General features: G+C 45.5%; 1 protein-coding gene across 2 annotated transcripts in view; it reads left to right on the top strand.

Annotated features, from left to right (window-relative positions):
* The window catches only part of SNRNP35 (small nuclear ribonucleoprotein U11/U12 subunit 35), a 64,273-nt gene that overhangs the window by 1,682 nt on the left and 37,681 nt on the right, over positions 1–24,910 (top strand). The window contains exon 2 of one of the 2 annotated variants that reach the window (XM_086942914.1): positions 8,003–8,812. In XM_086942914.1, coding sequence (XP_086799040.1) covers positions 8,006–8,800 — 795 coding nt within the window. In that variant the 5' untranslated portion in view covers positions 8,003–8,005 and the 3' untranslated portion in view covers positions 8,801–8,812. Of the gene's footprint in view, positions 1–8,002; positions 9,997–24,910 lie in introns of those variants that run through there. The other variant, XM_086942913.1, reaches the window with a different exon arrangement.

Below are 24,910 nucleotides of genomic sequence, written 5' to 3'. Positions count from 1 at the left end.
TAACTAAACTGCGTTCTGCCAGAGCTAATTACTAATTCTACATTCAACATATGAAATCCTCCTTAGCTGTTTCTGTGTTTAATTCTCTTAAAACAAACAAGTGCTAAATTTACAGAAATTTGCCAGAACAGATGGTGAAAAATTGGGGATACCAGTTACCCTACCCTGATTTTGTTCTTGAAACTAAATTGTGATACCTCACATTCCTTTCCTTGAAAAGGGCTTAGCATAGTGGTCTTTGGTTATCGCACAAGGAGAGGAAATAGTAAAGCCTACAGCTATATTCGAGGATCGGTTTGCCCCTGAGACAATTGGCCCAGTTGTCGCTGCACTTGCTGCATTGTTGATAGGTAGGGTTCTGGTGAAATAAGAATATTGTAATGCACTCTGTATAAAGTCCTGCTTACATTTATGTACTGATACTGAAACCAAAGGTTATATACACAAGCTTATAAAACCTTCCCCCACACAGACTGGAAAACACACAAGTCAGTACTTACTCAGATCACAAACACAAATTCTGTTGATCGCCATATACAATTAAACAGAACCCGAATTCAGAGATAAGTAGACCACTCCCCTTTCCCCACACTCAATCTGATCAGTCCACGTTCTACTCTGAATTAGTCTGCTGATTACCCTCTTAAGGATGCCCCACTCACTGGAGTACTAGAACACTGTGCATATTTGTCAACCAGTTGGCTCTTGAATGAGTGCGAGAGACAATGTTTGAAAGGGAGACCCCATTAAAGTTAATGAAGAAAAACGTATTTTTGGCGAGTGATGGAGGTTTCCAAAGAGGTTGACCTCATGAAAGTTCATTGATGCATATTATTTTTTTTGGGCTGTGCTGGTCAAACAAAGCCTCTCATCACCAAATCTTGTAACTATAGAACAGTGTCAGGCTTGCACAACAGTCCACAACAAAAATAAATAAACTGTACTAATAGATATCAAGCATAGTACTGCCAAGAATTTAATTTAATTTTGGCCAATAGTGTCCTGGCTGCTTCAGCATTAGGAGGTTTACAGATTGGATTCTTTCGCGAGATTGGCTTCTAAGCCAGTGCCGGACTCTGCCCCATGAACATTTAACAGCTTCTCCATAGAGCACGTTCCAGGACAAGATGCTGAAAACTGACTAAATCCACTGTAACTAAATTGGACATGTGTAATGCACTTCTGGTGCACGGTTCAAAAATTGAGAAATTCCTCAAAGCAATGTAATGAAAACACTTTAAATACACATACAGTTTGTCTCTAATTCAGGTGTGTGCACAATGCAAAAATTCACATTCAAATATTATGTGCAGTTTTGTATGTATCAAAGAAAAGTGTTCTGCACATGTCACAGATACCTCACCAGGCTTCCCATTAAGCAGTACATAGACAACCTGGTTCTACTGGACCAAACTTTAACTGGGATGAAAAGGGCCCTGGATATACTTCATCTGTATAATGCAAAGAACGCTCCATGTAAATGCACCTGAAACCAAGGTCCTTGTTTTTGTCAAAGAATCAGGAAACATCAGCTGGAATGGCACCTTGGCCCCCTAAGGATAAAAACTACCAGCACATATAACTAGCTCGGTGTTTGGCTGTCAATTATAGGCAAACCCACTATGCAGGCCAAAGCTCTGGCAGACAAAGCAGCAAAGACAACGTATGCATTAAGCAAACTACACCGTAAGTTACAAAGCCATTTGATAGAGGGAATCCGAAGAGTATTGCTGGCAAAATTGTTACCAAGGATAATGAATGGACACTTGGCCTTCCCAGGCATGCTCACAAAGCCATTAGAGTACTGTCACACAACAGCATGTAGGAACATATTTAATATCCCAAAAAGTACCCTGCGCACATCGATCCGGCTAGAGTTTGATCTTGTGAATATGGATATTGTATGTAAAAACGTTCTAATCACGTGTTATCATCGTGTGTCCAGAGCTGATCAAGATTCTGTGAGAAGTGCACTGAACTTGATTTAAAGCAGGTGGTCAAAGTGTTTGGACAGCACCAGAGTCATATTGGACCTGTCCTTAAGAGGGCATAACAAACCCTCTCATAACAACAGGTCTCCCAAAAAGGATTGTAAACGTGCAAGGCAAGTGCACATCAAGGGAGCAGGACATATAACAAATCAGAAACAGCCCGGGAGCGGTGGGTCTCTGCATATCCCATGAAACCACCTCTTGCCAACCATATCGCAAAATGGCTTTGGGCAGACAAGCCCTAAAGAACATACTGCTCACTAGGCTTCTAACCCTGTTGATACAGGAACGTAGGTCCCACTGGAAGAACATCCCCAAACAGTGGAACCACGCTGGATTTCCCTGCGCACGAGAAGGCAATATTCGCTTGGCAGACGCTAAAGGATCGTTTGGACTTCTCAAACGCCGTGCACACATAGCCATAGGGGGCTCGGGTTTACTGAGACGCCTTATCCAGCGCCGGGATTTTCAAAGAGGATCAACACACAATATGGATTTATCATACAGGGGACAACTGAATGTGTCTTCATCCCCTGTGGATGTATCTTTCGTCAAATTATTGGGTCAACAAAATACCAACAAAAATAACAGCCATCGCTCTGTCTTCCCTAAATATACTGTACAGCTGCAAGGTCTCAAATAATTCACGGCTTCCTCACGAAGGCTCACAGCCGAAACACGCGTAGGACATTATTTTTTTCAGCCATGGTAATGATGCATTTTTTTCTCTCTAGCAATACAATATACTATGATGTTTCGACCACACTTGGTTGTACTACATTATTTATAATCTGTTGGAGATTCCCTATCAATGAGGACCTCAAATGATGAACATGCAATAAAATATTAGAGACTATGTATATAGCGTGTGTAGAAGAACAATATATGAATCATTAATGTACCGATCAAAACAAACGTTTTCACATATCTTTTTTTCGTTATAACATCAGTGACGTGAGGTAATGGATGAATGTGGGAGTATGACTGAACATCTGTACTAGAGACTATATTTTATAGAAATAGACCTATAATGTTTTTTTAAATTGATTAGGTAAAGATAAATGTATACAAATATAAAATTACGGTTTATTAACTAAATACAGTTTTCTATTAATAAATGTTTTAGATATGAATATGCCTCTTGGTGTATATACATTTCTTTAGAAATTCTGAAGGTCCACTAGTCTACCAGCGTCCTACGTGTTTTCTCTCACAAAAGAACATCCCTGCTGGCCATGGGCAATGCAGGCTGCGCCAATCTCGGTCCGAATCGGCAGCCCACATTGTCTGTTGCTGCCCTGCATTGCTCCATCAGAGGCGACTCTACCTGAGAACCATTTTCTTGCAAAATGGGATAAGAACATGCAAAGACGCATTAGCATACATCTACACAACAGTTGTCCCAATGGACCTAGCACAGACTGGTAAGCTGTTTGCTGAGGCTGGAAGGCACCTGTGCATCGTCTGCCCACAGAGGGGGACAGAAAATGAAACACTTTCAGCACCATCGTAGGAATGCCCAAGTTAAATTTGATATGTTCCAATACTCTGTTGTAGCGTGTGGAAAGAACTCTCACATCAGGGCATTGTGTACTTTATTGCTATGTATGTCCACAAAGCGTCTCACGTAAAGAGTTCCTTATCACGGTACCCTGCTTCTTATTGCAATGCATGTTTACAAAGCGTTTTCTAATCAGCAGGTGGCACTTTAGCGAACAGTTTGTCGAACCAAGTAGGTGCATGATTAATAGAGCTTAATAACCTGGTTTTAGCACGTGTTAAAGTTTTTAGCACGTGGAAGAGTTTTTACATCTAGGCACATTGCACTTTATTGCATTACAATGCACGTGGCACTTTACCAAACAGTTTGTTTGTATTTGGCTATGTTAGTGTACGATTTATAGTATCTGGATACCTACACCTCTTTAATTCACATACACTCTTAAAACAAGCATTTGCAATGCAATAGGTCTCGCATTACTGAAAGTTTGAGCTATTTCTGTTGCAAACAATAATGCTACGCCAATAGCTCAAACTTTCAGTAATGTGAGACCTATTGCATTTTTAATGCTTGTTGTTTACTCTTCTTGGGGAATGTCCACCTGGTGGACTCCACCCAATGGTGCACTTTCGCATCTCCTAGAGGACCATTTGCAGGTATGACTTCAGCTTCGGCAGCATCCTCCCTCCGCCCTGCGGACTCTCACCCTCCTCAAAGGGACCCCTTGAAACAAGAGCATATTTGTGAATCTCCCCTGAAACTGCGCACCAGGGCCCGCCTCCTCTCTAATGAAAACCTTTAATCATATTCAAATAGGTTACTATTCAGCGGGGAAATAGAAATATGGATTTGATAGCAATACATTTCCATCGCTGGCTAAGCTCACTGCTTAATTGTCCTGCCCCAGGGCTCACACATTTCATTGTTCGATGGGTGCTTAAGTCCCACTCTCATTTAGTGTTGGTGATATTACTGCTGATGGGCCTAATACTCTCAATATTTGAAAGGGGATTGCATGATAGAACGCAGAGTATTAAAAGAAAAAGAAAAAAAGAGGGGGGATGTAAGAGGGGCTGGGGGACAGAGAAGGAAGGGGGCTGCAGCTGGATTTCACTTTTGGAAAAAAAAGTAATTTTCTTCAAAGTCAAATCATTCTTTTTATGAAAGTGGAAAAGACGAGTCTGCAGATCGGTCCGGCGGTGGCAGGCGCCCTCATTATTGTTCTAATGGTTATTAATTATTAGACAGGCGAGACCTAAAAATACTGGTTGCATATGTGGATCACGTGCTGCGCGCGCGCGCGCACACACAAACACAAAACACACACACAGGCACACAGAGACAAACACGCTCACACATGCATACAAACCACACATGAACACATGCATTCTCAGACATAAAACACGCTCACACACACATCCAAAGCACATTCGCACCCTTACAAAACACACACAACTCCCCCTCCCGGAGACCCTCTGAACCTATTGAGACGTGAAGCGTTTTAAGCGCACCAAGAGCGCATTAAGCTCTTTGGGCACTACCAGGGGACATTTACCTATACACATTCTCTCCTCCCAGCGCAGGGACAGTGGGAACGGCTTCTAAAAGTATTTATTGTATCCTGGTGAAAAAGGTTCACCAAGGTAATATTTGAAACTATGGCTCGTGCCACGGATGATAAATGTGGAACACCCGGAGGCTGAGGGGCTAAACCGCTGTTAGGACCGCAGGCAATGGCAGTCTCATCGCTGTCCGGGGCGGGCAGCCGGGACGTCACGGCTCTACCTAGCGCCTAGTTCTTAGGAGTCGTAAAAACTGCAACTAAACGCTTCACAGGCCGCTCCCTCTGTAAAACGGGCGCTACAGCTACTAACAGGGCTCAGTCCTTAACTGAGCTGCTCTTGCACAACAAGAAAGAACAAGCCGGGTGAAAGTGGCGCAGAACAAAACACAGCTTCTTTCATTTACTTGCTTCCCTGTGAAATGGATAAAAAAAAAAAGCCCGCGAGTGGTGTGCGTGCGCCACAGCGAGCCCTGGTTTCGGTTTCAATTATCACGGCCGTGTCTGGGCACGATAATTGAAACCACATGACGGCCTATTGGTGTCTATTACGCTCACCAAGCACGTAATAGACACCAATAGACCGTGGGCGGAGCAGTGTGCCAGCCTTTGGCCAATAGCGTGCAGTCTTTCATTAAAAGATGCACGCTAAGGCCAATGGGGTAGCTGAAAAGTAAATGCGCACGCACAAGCGTGTGGGATTAGGTCAGCTTAGATTCCCCATTTTTCACGTACAAAATGTCTCGCGCTGTGCAGTGCACCGCTAGGCGCAAGACATAAAAAAGCACCTTGGTTGGACACGTTGCACCTAGTGAGCAGTTTTGTTTATGAGGGCACTTTTCACCTTAGTGCCATGCACATAGTGGTCGGCCGGCCTGAGCATGTCCCACTTTAGCAAGCACTTTGCCACTTTAGAGAACAGCTTAAAATGGGGTTCCTGTATTCCGCATGCCTTACACACCCCTCCGGTCTGCCTGACTTTAAAATTATTGGTCAGTTTTACTTTTTTTTTTTTTAAAGTACCTGGTGAGGTTTATTTTTATTTGTGTTACAGGCACTGTTTTGGTCCTCTATGCTGCTAGTTTGCTCCAGTGTCACATGGGGATATTTTTATGGTTGTATTTTTTTTATCCTCCAAAGTTTCTGTATGGTTTTAAGTGCATTTTTTTTCTTCAAACGTGTTTGTAATGATTTTAAGTAATCACACAATAAAGACGACTATGCCAAGTCAAAGATACCCAAGAGAAGAACACTTAATCTCATTGGTGCATAATCAAAGTCACCAAATCCAACACAGGCTGCCACTTACTGTGGAGTAAATGCACATCATTCTATCCAACACAGGCATTACTATTTCTCATGAGCTCCGTGCCTAGGAGTTCATCATTCAGCGATTTGTGCATGCAAACCATTCAGCAAAACAAACTTATACCACTGTTCCACATCCATCCAACTCTGAGACACACAGGCATGTGCAGCTCTCGCAGATTGATACCTATTCAAATAGAGCTAGCACACTTTACCGAACCCAGCATATAATACTATAATAACCTCCCTGTTCCACACAGACCCAAAACACATCTGTCCAGAACACGACCACTTGCGCATGTACTCCCGTCATTGAATCCAGGGCACATGCCACAGTTCCAAACAGCTCAGATGCACCACAGGTAATACTTGCTCAATTAAATGGATGTGAACTGAATGCTCACTCTAGATATCCCACTTAATACTCAATATGAATCCTTTCTGCTTTCATAAACTTGAACATGTGCTCCACTCGCTAGCCAATTCATGGCCCCACTGTTTCACTTGGAAAGAATACACATGCGCACAAATTTAAATCCTTATTCACTCGGACATAACTGAAATTAAAACTTGCCTGCTTTGCATATGCACCACGTACATATTTGTACATTTGAAATCTGTACAAATCTCACTAATTCAACACTTAGGGACAGATGTAGGTCCCTAATTACCGGTCGGTAACGGCCGATTTCGGCCATTACCGACCGGTAATTGGTTTTTGAGATGTAGGGGCCCTTATTTTACAGAATCGGTAAATTTACCGATTCTGTAAAATACCAAATCGGTAATTTTACCGATACTGTAAATCCCAGATGTAGGTAGCACTGTTTACAGTGCTACAGGCCTTCAGAATTCGGTATTTTACCACCCAATACAATTGGGCGGTAAAATACTGAATTCAGGTGTACATGCACATCTGTGCATGTACACCTGTGCCATGTGACACACAGACATGCCCTTAGGGCATGTATGTGTGCCACATGTCACACAAGCCTGTACTTAGGGTGCTAGAGGGTGTCAAAGTGACACCCCCTGCACCCTTGCAGGATTCGGTATTTACCGAATCGGTAAATACCGAATCGGTATTTCCCATTGATTCCTATGGGCTTCAAGGCCCATAGGAATCAATAAATACCGAATCATACCGATTCTGTAATTCTAAAATTAGAATTACCTACATCTGCACCCTTCCTATTTACCGACTCTTAAATACCGAATCGGTATGATTCGGTATTTAAGAGTAGGTAAATCGGAATTACCTACATCGGGCCCTTACTCAACATGTCGTAAATACACAGTCCTACAACATTGGTACACCGGCTCCTCAAAGAGGATGCAAACAGAATACTTGGTATGTTTACGTTAAAGTGACTTTTTAAAAAGCCATGAAGGCTAAGACTTTGTGAACTACAGGTTTTTATGTGCAGGTTAGAGTGGTCACTTGGCCAAAAGGTTAAATGGTATTTCTCTACAAGCAGCTCAGTATACAAATACTACCTTAACGTATATCTAATATGCCACTTTATAACAAGCAATATACCCCAATACATCGAGATGTAGAATGTTATTGATGTGCTCTTTTTTTCTGAATTATGAAAAATGTAAGTCCTGAAAAAGTAATTATTTGATTTTTGTTTGTAGAAAATGAATGATTGGTCACCCATTGCTGTGGAGTACCATCCTCTAAAAGCAGGAAGCATTGATGGAACAGATGAGGAACCACATGACCGCGCTGTTTCAAGGGCCATCTTGTCACGATATGTGCCAAATAAAGGTGTCTGTGGAGACCCTCATCTTACGCTTTTTGTTGCTAGACTAAATTTACAGACCAAGGAGGAGAAATTAAAGGAGGTATTTTCCAGATATGGAGACATAAGAAGAATTCGGCTTGTTAGAGACCTGGTAACTGGATTCTCAAAGGGTTATGCATTTGTAGAGTACAAGGAACAGCGGTCCATATTAAAAGCACACAGAGATGCAAATAAACTTGTCATAGATCAAAATGAGATTATGGTAGACTATGAGTTGGAAAGAACCTTAAAGGGTTGGATCCCGCGGCGCTTTGGAGGAGGCTTTGGAGGTAAAAAGGAATCTGGCCAGTTAAGATTCGGAGGCCGGGACAGACCCTTCCGTAAGCCTATCAATTTGCAGAACAATTCTTACTTGGAGAGATATTCAGAAAGATATGGACCTCCTCGGGAGAGAGTGCGAGAATGGAGGGAAAGGGGCAGAGACCACGAATGGAACAGAGACAGCAGGTGGCAGGAGGAGCGATCCCGAGGCGGAAGGGAAAGTGTGAAAGACAAAGAAGACTCAAAAGATGAAAGAAGCAGAGATAGAGAACGAAGGGACAGGGAGAGACCACGAAAGGAGAGGGAGAGAGATAAAAGTAGGGACAACCACACCAGAAAACAAAAGGATGAAGACGAACAGCACTAGATCTATGGCAAGGTGTTTTTTTTAAAACATTTTTTTTTTACTTTCAGCTTCCTCAAATTCACCAATCGTATGAGCTTTCTATTTTTTCCCCGAAATGTCTGCTTGGAAAAACAGTTCATCATTTTTTAATACCTGTTCCACGTGTGACATAAACTGTTGATCATTTGAGCTTTATTGTAGTTACAATAATGTAATTGAGTTTGGGCATTTGCAGTAACATCCAAACCCTGTAAACTCAGTTACTTTGAACAAACAAAATAAATCTTGCAGTGATGTAAATGACAACAATGATGAATCCTTTTCAATGATTAGATTAAAAACATTTAACCACAGTTTACTTTAAAGCTAATGGAAGTGATGAAGCCACTACAAGATGCACTTTCCATTGGGAAGGGTGAGCACATCATGGTCTGCTTCAAAACACTTGGTGGCCAGATTCCATTATGCCAACCTAGCACATCATAATTTGTTGCTAAGTGTATTGCACAGGGCTGAAGTACACGCACATTTAACCATGGGTCCACATATGCCCGTTCCCCAGGCCCCAACATGTGTAATTTCTAGAATTATGCATGTTTACAATAATGTTCTTCTCACACGTTCTGAGGGTATCTGCAATTTGCGCATGCCTTCCCTTAATAAAGAAACCCCTGAACTATCAAAAAATATACTTTGTATTTAACAAACCTCTTAGCCAGCCATATACTTACCAACAATGCAGTCAACAAAACCAAAGTAAATTACATTGTATCTCAGTAATATAAAAATAATAATCAGAAACTCGCCTACCATACCAGGTTTGAGGTTGAAGGGAGTCTGAAACACAGTTTATATCGTCCTTCATTAAACAAGTATATTTCTTTGGAAAATTCTGCTTCTGTGTGTACGTTTGAGCTTTCAAAGACAATTTGACTAGGTTGGATACCCTTAAATAACTTTAAAGGATAAGACTGATTGACAGAAGCTCATTCATCAGGACAGTGTGAAGTGTAAATATGCAACTATTTCCACCCAGCCGTTCATCCTTCAGAGGACAATAAAATGAGTACAATTGAGTTGGGTAGCAATAAACAGATGTTATTCAGCATCACAATTCCCCAGTGGTTGAACTTGCACTGTACAAATACGTGTGTGTAATGCAAGTCACTGATGCAATTTAATTAATCTTTTCATATAAAACCTTTTCATTTTCGGAAGGCTTAGTGTTAGACTTTTGTTGCTTTAAATTTGTAAAAACAGTACATCATGCATTGCTCACATTTTGTGACAAAAAGTAAGGTTGTGAAAAGTGTCTGTAGGCCAGTTTAGCCAGTGATGAAGATCTAATCAATAGATAACCTATAACCATCTATGTACAATCACGCACACAAAAAACACTTCTCTCCTGCATTTCCACAATATAAGAGTTGAAGTGGCAGAAATGAGCCAGAAGCACATACAAACTATTGTCCGCCATGTTTTTGTTGCTTTATGTACAAATGAAGATCCATTTTTCACCTGTAGACTCATCCAATTGAAAAGCAAGGTCATTCTTTACATTTAAACCTAGATGTATTCTTCTATTTAGTGTCTGTATCATCCGTTTAAATCACCCTATAATGTATGGAGTCAGAAAAGGTTAACCTCTAGTCAGTGTTAACAAGCTTGAAGTCTCTGTGATGCACCCAAGATTATTCTAGAAGTAGTACTAAGCAGTTGAATTAACTTAATTTAGTTTGCAAAGTCACCTTTATTCAACTTTTATTCCGTTCTAAGCCCAGGCAATTATGAATTGTTGCAAATCTGTGCTCAAGTAGTCTTTGGTTTGAGGGAAATCAATCTTCAATTCTGATGTTTACCCTTTTGCTGGGATACAATGCTCAAACGTTATTGCCCCATTCTGATTTCAAAGTAATGACTTCCTCTCCTCACATCTTTTTAAATTGCTCACCTCTGTTAGCCAATTGACTATGAAGATTGGAGCCATGCGGTAGGCCAGTGACCACTATTAGAAAACATAATATATATTGCTTTGAGACTCCAATCTAGTGTACAAGCAGAACATTAACCATGTCCTTCTCATGGAATGCTCATTTTCTTCTGGCACCCACTTCCTTTTTCCCAACTTCCCTGATTTTCAATTGAAAACTCACATTTGATCTGTTACAAAACTGCATCACCAACCTTTCCTGTAGGCAAAGGTTGTGAAATTGTTACCGGCCTCTCAATGTATTCTGTGTCATAGCCGTTCTTTGCCTTCTTGTACCTTCATTTTTAGTTTACACTGTTAATAAAGGGCTATAAAACCTTTGGGTTGGCAAAGACTAATAGGAATCGGTGCCGGATTAAGAAGGGTGGGCACTGCATTATATTGCGTTCAGCTAAAATGTATGTATGCTTTTGTAACAGTTTCCCTAACCCCTTCTGTTACTGAATGTCAATCAGAAACAGATGTGTCCTTGATCTTGGAGAAAATTGAAGTAAAAAAATGAGGTGTCTCTTCAATAGAGAGAAAATGCAAACCTCTACGCTTCTTAGACCTACTACTATAATTTGCATTGATTTACCATTTTCAAAGATTTACAGACCCTCAATGATTATGCCGTTAAAATCTATGTAAACTGTAGAATTTCTGCATGAGCAAATCTGTTCTGCAAATGGATCTGTCTCCTAATCAAGCTTCTGTTAATTGAGACAAAAGAATTTCCACCAATGGGTAAGGTACAACACACATTGTGCATAGAGCCGTTGGTGAAGTGGAGTGCACTAGGGCATTTCCTATCAACGTACTCGCCCCATTTCTTTTCTCTATCTACACTAATGTGGTAGAGGCTACCCTGTCAGACTCAACCCCATACGTCCCTAAAACTAACAACGTTCGCACCCCAATTCTCCTGTATGCTGACGACAAAGTATTAATTGCCCGCACGAGCCTGGCCCTACAAAAGTTACTGGACATTTATGTAACCTACATGCAAAAATTAGGGCTTAAAACTACCGAAGCAAAGTCTTTCATCCTAATCTCTAGCAGGAAGGTTCTTAGCTTTTATATTTCTGGGAAAAAAAACATACCGATACCTTTTCTAACCTAGGTGTAACATTTCATAGGCAACTATCATGGTCCTATATGCTTACTACCAGGGGGTTATCACTTGAGAGAAGTATCATTGCTCTTCATTCATCAAAAAATTGTGGGCAAAACCTATCGACATGGTAAAAAAGGTGTATGCAGCGAAATCAGTGTCGGTAGCAGCCTATGGAGCAGGCATATGGGATTATACCAACCCATCTGCCCTCCAAGTAATAGAGGACATCTTTTGGAAAAAACTAGTAGGCCTCCCCGTAAGCTGCTCCAACCACATTATCCGAACAGAATTGGAGGTCCCATATTTGACGGATACAATCACTTAGGCACCAATTATTTTATGGCACTCTATCTGAAGAAGGGAGTCTATTCACATTACCCAAAAACGAATTGAAGACTGTTTATCCATGGAAAATGTCGATGGGATCCCATGGATTTCTTGTATCAAATCTACTCTCTCCTCCTTAGGTTTAGAACGCTTATTTGTTAGCCCTATGGACTGTTTGAGCATTTCAAAACGGAGATTAAATCCCTTTTTCTTAAGCAAAAGGCAGATGCCAGACTGCAAACAAAGTGTACAACGGTATCGGTAAAATTTTATGGCAAGACCGGAGGCTCCTAATATGCTTTCTTATCTTGCCTTTATTCCAATAGCAACCAAGATAAGTACTAAAACTACAGTTCCCAGAGGGCCGAGAAAACTGCTGGCCAATGGGAGCACTCAAAATCACAACATCATAACGAATCGGGGCGTAGCAACAGGTATAACGTTACAACTGACTGCGAACAGTCCTCTTTTCTTGCTGCTCGCAGTCAGATAAGTGCCTTCTCTTCGTTTATGTATATATGCATGATGCATGGTTATGTGTAATTATTGTATGCTGTACTGTTTCTTCTGAATGCCATAATTGCCCTTTGTGCTTACCGTGTTATTTTTCAAGTTTCAACGCTCTGTTTCCTGCTCAGCTGTTATCCCCCCACTCACGCGTGTTGGTGGTTGAGTCTCGTTCCTCGCCCCCTTGACCCCGTCTCTTGTGGGAGTGGTTTGGTTGGTTTCTACTCCCTTCCAGCCTCCTGCACCTCCTGGTCCTTAATCTGAACCCTTTCTCTCCATTGTGGCTCACCATTTTCTCTCAAATGGAGATTGACAGTTCCCCTGGGTGTGACCTGCATACTGAGGAAGGCGAAGCCTTCGAGAGTGACTTAAATACTTTTAATAACACTTCTGTGGAGAATGCTGTTGAAGCATCTATGAAACTTTTTTCTAAGGTAATGGAGAATTCTATGCTCAGTCTGTTGTCCAAAGCTTTGGCCCATTCTGCGGGGATATCAGAAAAAGAAAGTTGGTACCCTCTGTGTCTACAAATGTTCCTCAAAATATGTCACGCTTGATTAGCGAGTCTCCCTTGCACCTGACTGAGGACTTTGTATCTCCCAGGGGTTCTCAACTTCTGACGGCAAGAGGAAATCTAAATCCAAACACGTAAAGGTACCTAAAAAATTGGTGATTTCTACCATTATGAACATAGACGACGATAGATGTGAAACAGTTGATGATTTGTTTGACGTCTTTGATGTTTTAAATCCTCCTTCCCGCCTCTTCTAAGAAATTCAAATCTGACTTCTTTGCTTTTACTCCAGTATTGTACTCTGACGGTGCCCCCATGTTTGATCCTTCCACCATCCATCACCCCAACTCCACGGAGTGGTTCCTGGCTTCGCATGCTGGCAATTATATTTCAGCCAGACTTCGTCCTCACATCGACAAATCAGCCCGATCTAAATTAAAGTCTGAATGTCCAGAGCCTTCTCTACCATCCAACATTACTGTTGCTCCTTCTATTGACCATCCTCTTCTTATGTTTTTCTCTAAGTTTGGCAAAGACCCCCGCAAAGGGGTGGATAAAGCTTGGTCCATCTGCCAGGACAAGCTTTTGAATATCGTGGGCCCTTTTGCTCGCATTTTTGACTTGGCAGAAGTTGCTCTCTTGAGGGACATGACTTGAGTGCTGAAGATATTTCTTTGTGGGCTTTTTAGGCAACGACAATGCAGCTATTACGAACGCCGCAAAGAGCTTCTTATCAAACTCGATCCTAAATTAGCTAATCTAACTCCTCTAGATCAAGGCAGATAGCCTTTTGTTCAGAGACTCCCTTGTTAAAGATTTCAGCAAAGTTGTCACTACCTTTTGTCTCTCTGGATTAGGCTCAGCAATCGATCAAAAAAAGTTTTTTCACCTTGGGTTTTTAGGCGGGCCGGCAGAGGCAGGAGTCGCTCTTCCGGCCTCTCCTATCCGAATTAAGGCTCCAGAGGATCTTTCAACACAGGAGTACAAACCTCAATTCTACCCACAAAGAGGTCATGGGTTCTGAGGTCGAGGACAGAAGAACTTCCGCCACAACAACCAACAAGGTAGGTCCTCCTTTGCTTCCCCCGGTGGGTGGTCATTTGAAACTCTTCATCCAAAAATGGCGTACTCTAACCGCAGATCCCTGGGTTCTAAACTCTGTCCAAGGTTATCTTCTAAAATTTTATGCGCCACCTTCCCAAACAGTTTTCCCTCCTCCTCTAGTCTTTTCAGCAGACATGTCTCATCTTATTTCGGTAGAGGTCCAAAACCTACTCCAAAAACAAGTCATTCAGATCGCCCCTCTAGATACCTCAGGGTTTCTCAGTTCCATTTTCCGTGTCCGAAAGAAAAACAAGAAAATACGTCCAGTTATAAATCAAAAATGGTTCAACCAGTTTGTGGTGTATCGCCACTTCAAAATGGAAACTGTCATTCATTTGCAAGATACGCTTCGCCCAAACGACTGGATGGTCTGGATAGACTTACAAGACGCATATCTTACCATTCCTAATCACGTTTCTCAAGAATAGAGATGCCTGGCCCTAAGATGGCCGCCTGGGACCTTTAATGATCGAAAGAAGAGCACACTAGGCTGTTCCTGCTGAAGCTGGAGCGCAGCTCCACCTCCACCTCCCTTGCCCTTCACAGTAAGTCCCTTGCTTTACCCTGAGTGAAGCTTTGTAAAGAGCTGGAATCCCTCTCCAGATCGGCTCGGATGGTGATGCCTGGCCCTAAGATGGCCGCCTGGTACCTTGAGTGATCATTGGAGACCACTTGAAGCTGTCCCTGCCCCCTTTTGATTTACTTACTTGACTTGCTTGACTCCTTTGAAAGCGGTCGCTCCAGCCTTCCTCCCGACATCATAGCGCTGCTGTGGTATCGTAACGCTGCTTCTCATTGCATTATTTTTTATTTGAATTGCTTTAGCATTCGAGCTGTAACGTAGCGCTCCGCCCTGCTTGCTTTGCATATTTCATCTAGATTGTGGCTGTGTGCGTAGCGCTGCTCCTCTCCTCTCCCGATCGGTGGCGTAGTGCTCCGCATCGCTTTGTGTGGTGATTTAAAGTATTATTATTTTTCCTGTATTCCACCGCTAGTCCGCTCTTCCCGCACTGCCCCCTGATTGCGCCCATAGCGTAGTGCTGTCCTTCTTGTTGTTGTTTGGACACCATTTTGTTGTGCCTGCAGCCCGTCCCTCCCCCTATGCCCACGCCTCCCTGCTCCCCCTCCCACGCTCCGCCCCCTCCACTATCCTTTAAATGCCAGATGCTCCAACGCGCAGCATCCACGCGCAGCGTCCACGCGCTGCGGCCGCGCCGAAGGTGCGCCAAAGGTAAGCCCGTCCGCGCCTGGACCGCGCCCAGCGCCATTCCCCCTGGTCCTCGTAATGCCATCCCCTCCCGCATTACTTACGATGCCACCACCCTCCTAGCCCTTAACCCCGGCCGTTACCCCAACTGCGTCCAAGCCGCTCCTGGACACACCCATGGACCCTTCTCCTGCAACTCCTGCAAGTTCGACGGCACCAAGAACAACTCCTCATCTACGAACACATAACAGATATCCGACCCCAACCACCTACAATGCATCCTGCTCAACACCCGCTCGGTCCACAGGCACGCAATTGACCTCTGGAATCTACTAGACACCATCTCTCCGGACGTCGCCTTCCTAACAGAAACATGGATGAACGCCGCATCAGCCCCAGACATCACCATTGCCATTCGGAAGACTATAAGATCATTCGCAAGGACCGTACAGGCCACACAGGAGGAGGCATCGCTATCGTCCATAAAAAATCCCTCCGTATCTCAACCAGCTCAGACGTCAATCTCGCCAACTCTGAACATCTTCACTTCCAGATCCACATCGACCCCAAGACCATACTCAGAGGCACCCTCCTTTACAGGCCACCAGGACCCCGCGCACAATTTAGTGAAGACATCACGGACTTCATCACTCCACACGCGCTCCCCTCCAAAGATTACATCCTTCTGGGAGACCTCAACTTTCACCTTGAAAAGAACAACGACCGCAACACCACCACCCTTCTAGACAACCTCGCCAACCTAGGACTTAAACAACTTGTCACTACCCCCACCCACATCGCAGGTCACACACTCGACCCTATCTTCACCTCCAGCAAACATGTCTCCTTCAGCCACACCACAACTCTCCTTTGGACTGACCACAGCTGCGTTCACTTTACCTACAACAAGCCCACATCCAACAACCACCCCCAACCCACTCTGCAAAGAAACTGGAACAAAATCACCATCGACCAGATCTCCTCATCGCTTCTTCTAAACCCCCCAGCCCACTCCTCAAACCCCGACCAAGCAGCCACCAACCTCACCCAATGGTTATCCAACAGCGCCGACATCCTAGCACCACTGAAAAAACGACAATTCAAACTAGGCAGCAAGAAGGCCTCCTGGTTCAACGATGATCTTAACAAATCCAAGAAACTCTGTCCCTCTCTTGAGAAGGCCTGGAAAAAAGACCCAACCACCAGCACCAAGGACGCCTTCAAAAATGCCACCCGCATACACCACCAACTGATCCGGAATGCCAAGAAAGCCGCTTTCACGAACAGACTAGATAACAACGCCCACAACAGCAAGGAACTATTCAACATCGTCAAGGAATTTACAAACCCCTCAGCCAACTCCAACGACATCACCCCCTCTCAAGCCCTCTGCGACTCCCTAGCCTCATTCTTCCACAACAAAATTGCAGACATCCACAACAGCTTCGACAACCGACCCGAAGACCAACCCACCCAACCCCCTGCAGGACCCCCACCCCCCCTGAACATCCTCAATGACTGGAAGCCAATCTCCACTGAGGACACCATCCGTCTGATGAACTCTATCCACTCGGGATCCCCCACAGACCCATGCCCCCACCACATCTTCAACAAAGCAGACTCCATTATAGCACCGCACCTCGAGACGTCATCAACTGCTCCCTCAACTCCGCAACCTTCCTGGAAAGCTGGAAACACGCAGAACTCAGCGCCCTCCTGAAGAAACCCACAGCTGACCCCACCGAACTCAAAAACTACCGCCCTATCTCACTCCTTCCATTCCCGGCCAAAGTCATCGAGAAAGCGGTCAACAACCAGCTCGCCGCATTCCTCGAAACCAACAAATCCCTCGACTCCTCACAATCCGGCTTCCGAGCCAAGCACAGCACTGAAACCGCCCTCATAGCAGCAACAGACGACATTCGAACTCTACTGGACAATGGAGACACAGTCGCCCTCATCCTCCTCGACCTCTCCGCAGCCTTCGACGCGGTCTGTCATAGCACCCTTTTACAACGCCTCAGAAACGTCGGAATCCAAGGAAAAGCACTGGAATGGATCACCTCGTTCCTCACCGGAAGAACTCAGAGAGTCCGCCTCCCACCATTCAAGTCTGAGGCCACTGAAGTCATCTGCGGCGTACCACAAGGTTCTTCACTCAGCCCCACCCTCTTCAACGTATACATGAGCCCCCTCGCGGTCATCGCACGCCAACACAACCTCAACATCATCTCCTACGCCGATGACACTCAACTGATCCTATCTCTCACCAGAGACCCTAACACTGCCAAAACCAACCTGCATGAAGGAATGAAAGAAGTAGCTGACTGGATGAAGCACAGCCGTCTGAAACTGAACTCAGACAAAACAGAAGTCCTCATCCTAGGCACTTCCCCCTCCGCCTGGGATGACTCTTGGTGGCCAGAGGCCCTTGGAAAAGCACCCATCCCAACGGACCACGCACGGAACTTAGGCGTCATCCTGGATTCCTCACTCTCGATGAACAGACAAGTCAACGCCGTTTCTTCATCTTGCTTCAACATTCTTCGCATGCTCAAAAAAACATTTCGTTGGATCCCCACCGAATCTAGAAAAACGGTCACCCACGCTCTGGTCACTAGCCGACTGGACTACGGAAACACCCTCTACGCCGGTACCACCGCAAAACTCCAGAAAAAACTCCAACGCATCCAGAACGCTTCAGCCAGGCTCATATTAGACATCCCGCGTAAAGAACATATCTCTGGTCACCTGAAAAACCTCCACTGGCTCCCCGTCAATAAGAGAATTACTTTCCGGCTCCTAACCCACGCACACAAAGCACTCTACGAAATCGGACCCGAATGCCTCAACACACGACTGTCCTTCTACACCCCCTCCCGCCAGCTACGATCCTCCAACCAAGCCCTTGCCACTGTACCTCGCATCAACAAAACCACCATGGGAGGTAGATCCTTCAACTACCTGGCAGCTAAAACCTGGAACTCACTTCCCACTCACCTTCGCCTTACTCAGAACCACCTAGCATTCAGAAAGCAACTTAAAACGTGGATATTTGACAAGTAATTCCCCACCCTTCTTCAAGCGCCTTGAGACCCTCTGGGTATGTAGCGCGCTATATAAATTTAGTGACTTGACTTGACTTATTAAATTTAAGGCGGACCCCGCTCACTGGGACACTCAAGCAGTTGAAAATTCTCCCCCCCCCCCCCCCTTGAGAACTGCCCAATAGAAAGCATAAAAATGAGCTTGTTCACGCTCCGGACTGGCACGGCCTGATGCCTGGTTTGAAAATGGCCAACGCCAATCCACCTCTGCATTCAGAAACTGTAATTTAACTTACCGCCAGGTTTAAGACTATACCCAAGACGCCAAGCTAAATGCCCATGCAGTTTAAGGGCATACCCAGGACGCTTAACCAAGCGCAAGCTGATCTTCACATTTCCCGTCTTGATGAGGAATTGGGCCAGCCTCCCGAAGCCTAGAGATTGCCAGACCCTCCAATGGCGACCAATAAGGACTACCCTCCGCCTGCTCCAACGACGCTAGGACTCCTGGCCCACTCTAAGGTACCAGACCTGCTCCATGTCTCTTTCACCCCCCTGCAGCAACCACGCTTTCACCCCCCTGCAGCAACCACTCTTATACCTTAGTCTACTCTGTGGCCCCCCCACTACCTGCTCCATGACGCTTTCTCCCACCTGCAGCAACCACTCTTATACCTTAGTCTACTCTGCGCCCCCTCAATCTCGACTCCCATATTAGGGTGGAACCTTGAGTGCCCACCAAACATTCGTTGTGGGAAGTCTCCCACAGTCGATACTACCAGACCAAGGGAGTCCTGCCCCCCTATCAATAGCTCGTCCCGTCCCTCCTACATAATACGCAATAATGTCACCAGGCACGCCATTTTCGGTCGAACCACCCATGTCGATCCACATGAAACCGCACAGCGCAAATGCCTTCGCTATTAGCTTCCCCCTAACCTATCTCCAAAAGTGAGAAGAAACCACAAAAAGAATCTAATCAGACAACACCCAGAAACGCTATTTGTAGACACGTACCACTGCCAGTGGCGTAGCGGGGGTGGGGGCGGGCGACACAATTTTTGAGGCGGGCGCACAGCACTGGAGGCCCGTTGGGCCGGCCTTTATAATTTATTTGGGAACAATTCGAAGGTAGGAACACAGTGTGAGTGTCCCAAATAAATTATTAAGGCGGCCGCAATGGGCTTCCAGTGCCGCGGCCGCCACCCAGACTGTGACAGTCAAGTCAAGTGCAATGCAAAGCCGCACGCTCCAGCCTGCACTCTGACGTGACTGACTCACTGTCACCTGCTTCGGTAACTGCAGCAGACTGCATTCACAGTGCACACAAACGCGGGACTTACTTTTGGCAATGAGTCCCGCGTTAATGGTTCCTTATTTTGCGTAATCTAGAAAGATCGAAAGTTTGAGACATATATTTACATACACGGTGTCCACCCCTAGAGATGATTTATGAAACCGACCTTCCTGCTGTCTATTGCACCTCTAGATTTCATATGGCAGACTAGATGAGACCTGTGCCTGCCGTATATCGAGATCACCTTGAAACTACAACCTAATTACACTGCTTGTAATAAATGTCAGCCTTCCGCTCATCTGCGGGAGATATATATTACAACACAGTGCACAGTTATGATCTAGGGATGTATATTTTTAAACCTAGTTGCTTGGAGTCCTTCTGCGGGCCATGGTTGAGCAGAGCTGTAGGCAGTTTTTCGTAGAACTGTGACCACAATGGCAGAGTCGCAACCTGCTATTTCTGTACTTCCAAACGCCCACACTTGAAATTCTGTTTTGTGCTGCTTTACAAGTTTTTCCTGACCAACACGAGAGGCGCTGTGGCTGAGTTGTGTGTTTGCACTGTGCCTGCCTGCTGCGCTGCAGTTAAACCTTAAAAGCCGGTCAGGAGTGCAGGCTGCACTGTGCAGCGCTGTGCGGCCTAAGTCCCTGCGCCGCGTTAGTGACGTCCTGCCTCGTCCTCTGACCGTTGTTGGCCCCCCCCCCCCCCCCCGTCCCACCCTCGCTCAGAGTCCTCCAGGGCTGTCAATCAGTTGTAGCGTGCGCGCGAGTGCTACCAATGACGGCCCTTTATGGACATTTTTGGCCAGCCCTCGCCTCCAGAACGTAGCAGTGACGAGTTATGCACTCACCGTTACGTTCTCGTCTTGTGACTCGTGTCGGAATTAATTCTTGCCTGGGGGCGCCGGCTGGCACTGGGCAGTGCTTTAGTTCAGGCAGCTTTCAGAGAGACAGACTTATTCATTAAAGAGGTGAGAGAGAATCAGTAATTTTCATTCATTGGCAAGCTCTGACTCATTCCCATGAAATCATTGCCCTTCCGGCCGAGGCTGGCTGCCATGTACTGTCACTGTGGCAGTGCTCCCACTAGCTACCAACAGCCTCACGTCCTAGAGAATTCTGGGCTGGGGCCAGGGGCCCATTTGTACAATACTTACAATGTGACCATCATAGACCACTAATACAGTACCAGAAAAAAAGAGAATAATATGACAAACCTGGATCTGCGCTATACCTCAGTACATCATGACAACTTGTATTATGCTGTAATGACGCAATGTGTAAATATATTCATGATTAAACAACAGGGGGTGGTGATGGAAAGAGTTTCTGAACTAAGCAGAATACTCTAACCCAGTCAAGAGATCAGGGCTTAATCCAACACCGTTTTTTAGCTCACTGCACCATCCCAGCTCAGAACCTGGCTATATGCAAATTAGTCTGTCCCTGGCCCAGTGCATCATGGGAACTGGGCAAACCAAACTACCAAGCCAATTCTTTCACTGGGAAGGAAACAAGCTTCCGGGGACCGGTTTCTGGCATTTCAGCCGTCTTCGGCCCGGCTTGCTTGAATCCTGATGGTGCAATGAGCAAGGGACTGAGTATACCCTTCCACGCTTGGGACGTGAGTCCCAGGCTCTCCACACCACTGGAGTCAAGCTATCCAGGCTGAATGAAGGCTGATAGCCAGAAACCGGTCCTTGGATGCTTGATTCCGGTTTGGGAAAGACATGGCTTGGTAGTTCGGACTGGACTGTTCCCATGGGGCACAGGGTCAGAGCTGATTTGTATATAGCCAGTGTCTAACCCAGGGTGGTGTGGAGTGCAAAAAAACGATGGATTTAGGCCCAGATCCTTGTACTGGGGTGAATGTATGACATTGTTCTACATTCTGTCCATCAACTGTGTTTTTTAAATATATTCATGCTCACTAGAAATGTAGACAGATGTGAAGTTGTATGTGTACCCAATTGTTACTAAAAACGAAATAAACAAAAAAATATTATTGTGGCAGTGCTCCCAGCCTCCCAACAAGAGGAGCGCTGTGCTTTAGGCCCGGCCTGACCTGCATCAGCTGGAGCTCCTGCTCCTCCAAAGAGGCACTCTCACACCCAGCTGCTACAGTAGGGTAGGGCCCTTCTTTTGCACCTGTCGGTGTTCTCACTTTAATACAAATCACCAGGCACCAAATCAGCCCATGCGCCACCCTTTCATTTTTACCTAGGCAGTGGCCATGGAGCACCGTGTTTCAGGCTTGTGCAGTGAGTCTCGATCAACCAGGCATTGTGCCTTAGGGGAGAGGCTACTCGAGTTAACTATTGGCAGCAATAGTGTGTCGACGGACATCTTTCAAGTGCTCACCGTCCTTTTTCCCCCATCACCCCCCCCCTCCTCAAAGGGGCGGCAATCTGAGGGATAGCCCTGGGCGCCACAAGCTCTAGCTCCTGCAAAGGGCAGGTAAAGATGGATCTCATCTTCCACACAGATAGACCTGAGAGCTGGAACACTACATTAAGAATGCAACTTCACATATCTAAAACGATGATCAGTTCTCAGCTGTAAACTGACAACCTCTCTCACCAACCAGGCAACTAGAAAAGGGACTACATCAGTGACCATTTACGCAAATGGCACAGTTTTGATACAGGCCAACAACGAGAACTTAGGGGCCCCCTCCCCGATCAATCTGCCCCATCAGGAAAGCAAATATCTACTTCCACTCCCCTGATGAAATCCCCAAGCCTCCCCCACAGAAACTCCTCCCACTCCTCCATCCCCACGAACCGAGACAAGGAGCATCAGTCCCCACAGCCCCCTCAATCTTATCTTCTTCAACACTACTCCATCATCCCACGGGCTCAGTCTACTGACCCCCTTCAATCTCCTGAAGAAGATCAATCCCCATCGCCCCCTCAATCTCATCTTCCTCAACAGCACATCATCATCCCTCTGGCTCGGTCTATTGACCCCCTCATCACTCCTGCAGAATCATTGAGGAAGAGCTCACGATTAAACCCCCTACCGAGGGTCGCTAACGGACACAGCCGGGCTGACCTACTCCGCATTAGACCTCACAATTCGACCCTGCCCCCCACCTCACGAGATGTCCCAACCCAAAACTGCACGCCAACAGCCCCGGAAAATATGGCGCACCGGCTGGCCCTACTAGAAAGTCAGTTAGAAATCCTATTCAGTGGCCTTGATGAAATCCTTTCTAACCTAGACAAGACTCGAAAGCTGCAACGTTCCCAACTCATGACTTCCTATCCGACTGACTCTACCCCTCTAAAACCCCAAATAGGGACCTCCCCCGCCCTCGAGAACCGGCTGCTCAGGTCCCCTAGAACTGACGCTGTGATCCCACTACAATCTCTCACAAGAATCAAAGCCCCCACGACTGGAGCTCAGAGCCACACTAATAAAGATGTGGAGATCCAAATACAAAGACCATCCAGAAGGAAAGCAGCAATGTCTGCTGAAGAAGCTATGGACCTAGACTCCAATCATGACTCCCCTCTCCCAACTTCCACTAACTCCAATGTTCAAGTGATCACGGGCTTCGGAAGAGACTTCCCTCCTGTGAAAACCACAAGACGCCCGCCCTCCCTCACCTCCATACCGAGGGCCCCATTAGAAAAGCATCTGAAAAAAATAATATATCTACTAACTGTATGCTCATTAACTGCAGATCAGCCCCCAAGCATGCAACGGAATTAGCTGAAGCCATCCTCTCTCAGGACATAGACATTGCGTTCATCACGTAGACCTGGTTAAATGAGATCTCCCTACCTTGTTTAGACATGCTGGTGACCCCAGGTTTCACCATCATCAACAAAGATAGAAAAGATCAACGCGGGGAGATGTAGTCATCATCCATAAAGATGACATTGGCATCGCTGTAATGGACTCATGCAAATATAGCTCCTTTGAATGTCTATCTGTCACCATCATGACTAAGGATAACAGCCCTTTAGTTGGTCACCTTCTCCATCACCCACCTGGCAACTCCCCCTCTTTTGGTGAACACCTATCCGACTTGATTGCCCACTGCGCACTCAAAGACACTAACTACATAATCCTGGGTGATCTCAACTTACGCTGGAACGAGGCCAACAACACACTAATTCAATCTCTCAATACTCTCCTTTGTGACAATAACCTTTCCCAACACGGCTCTGAAGAAACTCACAACAAAGGAGCGACCTTGGATGCCATCATTGCCCACCAAGATGCAATTACGATCGACAACATCCTCCCAGTGGACTGGTCGGATCATCACATGACCTTATTCCACATCAACCAAAAAGTCCTATCCCGGCCTACTGTTCAAGACCCCCCCCCATGGTCCCGAAATCTCACCAAGATCCCCCTGGATGTCATGGAAGATAAACTAAAGTTGCTCCTACCCAGCGACAAAGATCTCTCCACAACTAACCTCACCTCGCTCTATAACACGAATATGGTAATCCTTCTTGACCAACTAGCACCATTGAAACTAAGAAAAAATCAAGCCATTCCGTCCAGATCTTGGTTCGACTGACACTAATGAAGAAAGGGGACAACTAAGGAGGAGCTTGCCCACTTCCTGCCATCGCGACAAACTGAGAACTATCCGGAGGAAATACAAGAATCACATCAAGAACCAAAAATCTATGTATTTCCGCTATGCTCTGGATAGCGCAAAAAGCAGACCCAATGAGCTCTTCAGTATTATTAGACAGCAAACCTCCAAACCAGATACTTCCCTGGGGCAGGCCTCCAAAGAACGATGCGACCACTTCGCCAACTTCTTCAATGATAAGATCTCCAAGATCGAGTGCTCTCTGGTCACCAACTGCTCTTCCTTTCCCCATAGCAGCCAGGGTTGGGTGCTTGGTAGCGCTCCCCCTCCCACAACTAAACCCTGGTCACTCTTTCAGCCCATTCTAGAAGAAGAGATAGTCAAACTTATCTCCACCTCTAAACCTTCATCTCACACCCTGACCCCCTTCCGTCTCAACTCACCAAAAAATGGAAACTCTCCCTAGACCCACTGTGGTG

Source organism: Lissotriton vulgaris, chromosome 11 (genome assembly GCF_964263255.1).
Source record: "Lissotriton vulgaris chromosome 11, aLisVul1.2, whole genome shotgun sequence".
Taxonomy (NCBI): domain Eukaryota; kingdom Metazoa; phylum Chordata; class Amphibia; order Caudata; family Salamandridae; genus Lissotriton; species Lissotriton vulgaris.
Note: the sequence above shows the minus strand (reverse complement) of the source record. Positions and strands in the feature narration are given on the sequence as shown.